General features: G+C 32.2%; 1 protein-coding gene and 1 long non-coding RNA gene across 2 annotated transcripts; one reads left to right on the top strand and one right to left on the bottom strand.

The window, feature by feature from the left end:
• Positions 1 to 1,015: 1,015 nt before the first annotated feature.
• On the top strand, positions 1,016 to 3,003 carry LOC100161863 (eEF1A lysine and N-terminal methyltransferase-like). Its single transcript, XM_008183423.1, has 2 exons — positions 1,016 to 1,437; positions 1,536 to 3,003. Exons 1-2 carry the CDS (start codon positions 1,016 to 1,018, stop codon positions 3,001 to 3,003), a joined length of 1,890 nt encoding a protein of 629 aa, XP_008181645.1.
• A 426-nt stretch (positions 3,004 to 3,429) lies between these two features.
• Positions 3,430 to 6,470, bottom strand: LOC100572338. Its single transcript, XR_510588.3, has 5 exons — positions 5,014 to 6,470; positions 4,792 to 4,938; positions 4,369 to 4,728; positions 3,996 to 4,286; positions 3,430 to 3,923 (listed from the first exon to the last, which is right to left on the bottom strand). It is a non-coding gene; the product is annotated as an uncharacterized LOC100572338 (long non-coding RNA).
• Positions 6,471 to 6,676: the final 206 nt, after the last annotated feature.

Below are 6,676 nucleotides of genomic sequence, written 5' to 3'. Positions count from 1 at the left end.
ATGTTATAATTTTTGAAGATTATTGTAATAGTACAGTAGGTACCGTATACTTGCTGAATCCTTTCCCAGATTCCCATGTTTTTATAACGTCATTTACATCAAAATGTTTCTCACAAACTTTCGAAGTTGGTTTTAATTTTATATTCAAAGATTTTTCCCATAAACTTCTTAGCTCGTTGTTTTTTGGAACATTAAATTTGCTTTTACTTATCTCGTTACAATACGGAACACAACACATCTTAACCATTTTGTAAGAAGCTATTTTAAAAAGGTGGACTTTTAAATAACTAAATTAATAATGAATATACATTATGAATGTACCATATGATATTATGTAGAATATAATCAGGATTTAAGATATCTCATAATTCATATCGCCATGAATTAAATCAGTATAATATACCTATATAATAATGAAATATTGTATTTTTATTTTTATTCATGTTAGCATATCATGAAAGAAATGCAAAAAAACGCGGTAAATTTTACCCGGGGTTTAGTACGCGAAACTGATTAAGATAATGAATAATGATATTAATATATTTAAACCACAACGAGCGCTAGTGATCGGGGGCCTCAGCTGTTTCAAAAAGACGGTTCACCAGTCATCATAAAGCACTATTCGTTATAGGCCGATGTTTAACCTGTATATCTTAAATCGTGGTGATTACTGATTACGTATAATATTGATAACACGCGCAAGCCGGCCGCCATATTGTGCGCACCACAAAGTTGCTGACATACCTGTTTATTTTATCATGCGTTTATTAATCTCACATTCTCACCCATGACTATTGTTCTATGCCCATGACTAAATATTTGGTCATGATCTCACCCACGAATTCGGAATAATTAAGATAATATTATATCTTAATTCGTCATCACACCATGATCTACCGATAAATACAATTTTTAAGATATAGGTATCATTGCCAGAGTAAATGTTAAATAGTTTTTTTATTAACCATTGTTTAGTGTCCTAACTCCTAATTTTATCCGTAACAACACAACTATAATGAATTTGGTGCCCGAGAAAAACAGCGACTTCAGTAAAACGGAGTATTGGGACTCTTTTTTTACAAAACGTAAAGCTACTTTCGAGTGGTATGGTAATTATGAAAATTTAAAACGTTTACTCACCAGATACATTAGTGCTAAAGATGATATATTAATGTCAGGATGTGGAAATTCTGATCTTAGTATAAACTTGTACTCTGATGGATTCACCAACATGACTTGTGTGGATAATAGTGAAGTTGTAATTGCCAATATGAATAATAAACATAAAAATAAATACCCAGGTCTAGTTTATGAAATTGAGGATATATTGAATACCAAATATGCCAATGAAAAGTTTAGTGCCATTATTGACAAAGGAACCCTGGATGCTTTGATGCCGGATGGTGAAGTGGAGTCTCTTACACGTGCAATGAAGATGTTTAACGAGATCAAAAGAATATTGAAATTTGGAGGGCGATATATTTGTGTGTCCCTTCTTCAGTATCATATTGCACAGTTTATGTTTCCTATTTCAGTGAAAATGGTTGGATAATTCGTGTTTGCCAATGTACAGAAGTTGAAGACTCACCAGATTTCAATGGCCAACCTGTATTTATGGTAGTCTGCATTAAAGTAAATAAAATACCCGGAACTAATCCAGTTCTTGAGTGGAATCCAGATGGACTTACAAATGAAAGATTAGATTCCATAAATTATCTATTAGAAATAGTTATTGATACTCAGAAATCTGTTTCAATGTGTTTTGATCTCACTAAATGTCGAATGGAAGACATGTCAAATAATTATCGATTTGAAATTAATTGTTCCCAAACAAAAAAACCTCGATACACAATTATGATTGTTGAATCTCGTACTCAAAAAAATCCAAATAAAATGACTTTTGCTGCATTTATTGTTCCTCGAGGTCGAGAACATGAGTGGTTATTTAGCAGCAAAGAAGGGCAAGATACACTCCGACAAAATTGTAATGTAGATCGTTTAGCTATTATAAGTATGCATAGAGGACAGATCTATAAGAATTTAAAACAAGTACAGGGAGAACTATCAAGACTTATGTTGAAAATAGCACCACAAGGTGTCATAAGACGTGGTGCAACCATATTATTTTTATCATTAGAACAACTTGGTGACAGAAAAATCATTATGGAAAGTAAAAATGAACACTCTGGAAATTTTGTAATAGAGGAAGTAATTGGGCAAAAAGGTGAAACTTATAGACGTTTAGTATTCCTTAACATGCCTCATATCATTCAATCCGAAGCAAAATTACTGACTGAAAATGGAGAGATCAAAATTGATTATTCCCATTTCCTCAGCGATTACATACCATATTTGGGCCTCGGTGTGGGCATTTTAGCAAATCAATTAAATAAAGAATTTAAAATCCTTTTAATTGGTTTGGGTGGTGGTGTACTTACTAATTTATTGTTAAATGCTTATAAAAATGTAAATATTGTAGCTGTAGAAATAGATCCAGTCATATACAAAATAGCCAAAGAAGCTTTTGGACTGTTAGAGGACAGCAGATTAGAAGTAAATGTTTGCGATGGTCTCGAGTATATATGCAATGCTGTCAAAAATAATGATAAATATGATGCAGTAGTATACGATGTTGATGCTAAAGATCCTACATTGGGTTTAAGTGGACCACCAAAAGCTTTTTTGAGACAAGATATGTTGAATAACATAAAAAGTTTAATCGGAAAAGACGGTTTATTTTTATTGAACTTTGTCTGTCGTGCATCTGATGTTAAAACTGAAATTTTAAATGTTTTGAAGACTAATTTCAAACAACTAACATTATTAAAAATTGCTGAAGATATTTGTAGAGTGCTGTTAGCAGGAAATAGTGATAAAGCATTTGATGCATACCTTTTGGAACAAACTGCTGTATACATGAACCAATGCACCAAAAGTAACCCACTCATTGCTTGTGATATCATTGATATTTCTGCTTTGAAGGAAAATATTGAAGATATTTAATGCTGAAGCATTTTATAAATGCTTTATTTTTTCATACTTAATTACTCGTACTATTTAAGTTTATATGAATAATTTAATTTAGAAACATTAAGTTTAAAATATATTTAATAGTTATATATTTGAAGGGTGCCGTTATTTATTTATTTTTTTTGATAACATAAGAACAATAATTATTTGGGGCCTTTCTTACAATGTCCGGTTAAAGTTAACCGACACTTAACCGGACATAGTAAGAACGGCTCTTAGAAATATAAATATAATAAACAAATTATTTCTTAGATATCACATTTGTTTTTAACAATATTAGCTTTATTCTGAAATTATTATATTATTTGCTATACCAGCTTCATATTTTGTGGATAATTGGACATATTATTTTATTAACTGTTGGATTTTAAAAAATATTATTTATAAATTAAATTTTTTTTATTTTTATTCACTTATATTTTTTTACAAGTAAGATATAAGAGTATAATAATTTTTTTATATTTAAAATATTGTCTATAGTCTGTACCAAATAAGAGTACACCGCGTTGGCGCGACCAATTTTTTTCTGTACCTGTACATGGTGCGATCCACTGTAGTCTGCAGTTACACAATCATTTCCTCTATACTCACAAACCCTACAATGATGAAGTATTGAACGTTCTGGTGTAAAATAAGATGTCCCATCATCAGGATTTAAAAACTCACAGATAAAATGATTTCCAACTTCTACTATTCGTTGTGGATAACAAATATATTTTGAACATTGTTTATGTGGATGCAATTTAGTCTTACGCTGTGTTTAACATAAAACTACAAGATTTGAATGAAATGGATTCTGATCTAAAAGTAAAGAGTCATCATCAGCCCATTGCATGTAGAAGAATGCATTACGAAATGGATAAGCAGCTGGAGTTTGATAAATGTTTAACCAACTAAAAATAAACAAGTAATAAAATTAATTTTACATATTTGTATGCATCAGAAAATCTTAACAAAAAACATACTTAATTAATTTGATTAATGTATCATTTTGTCTAGGAACAATAATTACTCCTATTTCTAAAATGCCACATATTTCTATACAAGCAATCATTAAGCGCAGCAAACATTTATTCAGCTCTGTTTTCTTGCTTGAATACCATATCAAACTGCCAAAGTAAAACAGAAACCAAATTGTCTTTTATGTAACCGTCCAAAACACATTTAACATTTGACCCAATTGTGTTTTTATAAAATGTAAAATGTCCAATCCCGAGCAAAAAGTTTAACTCTACAAATTCCATAAGTTGTATTGCCTTAAATTAAAAATAAAATATATCATAACAATTATTTAAAATATATAGGGACTAGAATAAATTTAAATTATGAAATAATTACTCTATCATAATAATAATGAAATGGCTTAACACAAATTTCTATATCAGTCTTGAGTTGACTAGTTGATTTTGGCATTTGAATCAGAATTTCATTTGTAATTGGATCTTTAATATAAGACACAATAGATACACTTAACGGATGGTTTCCGTCTGATGGTAATTTGCACAGCACAAATACCGCACTGCACTTTAGATTCCAGTTTTCCCGGATTGCTTTCACAAATGCTGAAACAGTCTTAGAATTTTTTTCATACCATAATCTTCACCAAACTGGATCTGGTTTTCGAGTTTTGGTTGTACCAATGGTCTGACAGATTTGATTCTTGTATCCAAGTATGCTGAATAAATGAAAAACTTGTATCTATTTGATGATACAAACATATTAAAGTCAACACACTAAAAATAAATTTCAAAGTCACAATACTTAGTTGATTGGACTTTTTGCCAAACTGCATCTCTAGGAATGATTCCACTTCGATTGGGTAATGTATGTTCTACATGCGGCAGATGTATGTTTTGCAGGCTTATAATGGGTCTGTGGTTTAAATTTTTGACTATAATACATGTTGTCCTGAAAATGAATATACAAAACAACATTATTCACAATTACATATTTACATGGTATATGGTAGTCTGTAGAACTCACTTTGATGTCTACGCTGTTGGGATTTTCATCGAAGACAAAAAAAGACTACGAACAAGGTAACCACTAAGCAGTGGCATATACAAGGGGGGGGACGTGGGGATAAGATCCCTCCTCTTTCAGAAATCATGTCTACACAACTGAAGGTAAGAGCACCAGTGAACAAGAGCAGCAACAGACGGACTCGAGTTTTCATCATTGAATCACTCAGTAGTACTAAAATTGTAATATTGTACGTGTATTGACAACGACACGCGCGTACTTCATCGGTACAGTAAAGATCGGGACGAAACGAAATCGGTATAATATGACGTTATTATTAAGGCGATAACGTCGGACCGAATCCGCCCCCGTGAGCGAAGAACACCGGCCACCCGCATACCTGTCACACAAACATGTGGCAGCAACAACTTAAACGGAGCCGCACCGACAATGAACAGAGTCCTTATTGACATTGTGATCGCATTTCCTTTCAAAATAATTATCATTCGATTGCGGCGGACGTAAACAAACCGCTCTCGTTCGTGTTGACTGTTACTGTTACTGTTGAATATTTAAATAATACAATTATTTAATTATATATCGTGCGGTACGACACCAACTATACCACATTACCACATATATATTCTGTGACTATACCAGCGATGAATGACGATAGATTGATAACTATTAACTATATATAACTATTAACCACGAACACGCCATTACGAAAGACCACGATTTAACTATTTAAGATATCTTAAATCGTGCGAAAGACTATAAAATTATTTAATTATTGATTATGACAGATTTCGCGTAAACGCGTAGCCCGTGAGCGCATAGTAATTATTTTTATTACTGTGCATAGTGCATGGGAGTCTTGGGATATGTTTTAATTCGCGTCTGCGAGATCCACACCCCCTGCAAATATCACCAGGCCGGCAGAGCAGGCGCAACCCTAGAACAGACGTACTATATACAGTAATAGTGTAATACCCTACAGACTGTTATACACTCCGAAAGTCCGAACGTCGAATAAACACAGTGGCCTGGGACAAGGCCACGGCTCACAGGGGTAGCTCTCGATCGAATCAGCTCGGTGAGTCGGTTGACGGCGAATGGTGACAACCACAAATATATACTACTATATTATAGAATATTGTATATATTTGTGGTGACAACCGTCAGTCGATGGCTTGAATGCACGGAACATCGATGTACCGTCCGTACATTTTAATATTGTTATGCCCGCCGTTACCTACTAATAGATTTCATTATTTCAATTATTATTGTCAATATAATTGGTATAGTATTTGTACATAAAAATAACATGTCCAACATACATCGGAATATTGTTACACGTCTTATAGACTATATACTATATAGTCATATTATTAATAATATTTTATATTACACAATATAGCCTATAGGTTCTAAGGTACATAAAATGTCCGTACTTATTACAATATTATTTATAAGTTTGTAATAAAACTAAAATATACAATATACTAATATAAACTAATATAAAATAGACTAACGAATACGCTCATCTTTTCAAAACTAATATAAGTTGATCGAAACAAGTGAATTTTTGTTCTTCTTTTGGGTAGGTACTGTTTACTGCCAGAGCAAAAGTATTTTCTTACACACACTATTGTTCATTATTTACTTCTCACACATTGACACA

Source organism: Acyrthosiphon pisum, chromosome A3 (assembly GCF_005508785.2).
Source record: "Acyrthosiphon pisum isolate AL4f chromosome A3, pea_aphid_22Mar2018_4r6ur, whole genome shotgun sequence".
NCBI classification, from domain to species: Eukaryota; Metazoa; Arthropoda; class Insecta; order Hemiptera; family Aphididae; genus Acyrthosiphon; species Acyrthosiphon pisum.
The sequence above is the reverse complement of the archived record's forward strand: the minus strand, read 5'-3'. Positions and strand labels throughout refer to the sequence as shown.

Coding starts and splice junctions, on each gene's coding strand:
- LOC100161863 (XM_008183423.1), top strand. CDS start 1,016: ATGAATTTGGTGCCCGAGAAAAACAGCGACTTCAGTAAAACGGAGTAT. Junction 1,438..1,535: donor CTTACACGTGCAATGAAGAT/GTTTAACGAGAT, acceptor TTCCTATTTCAG/TGAAAATGGTTGGATAATTC.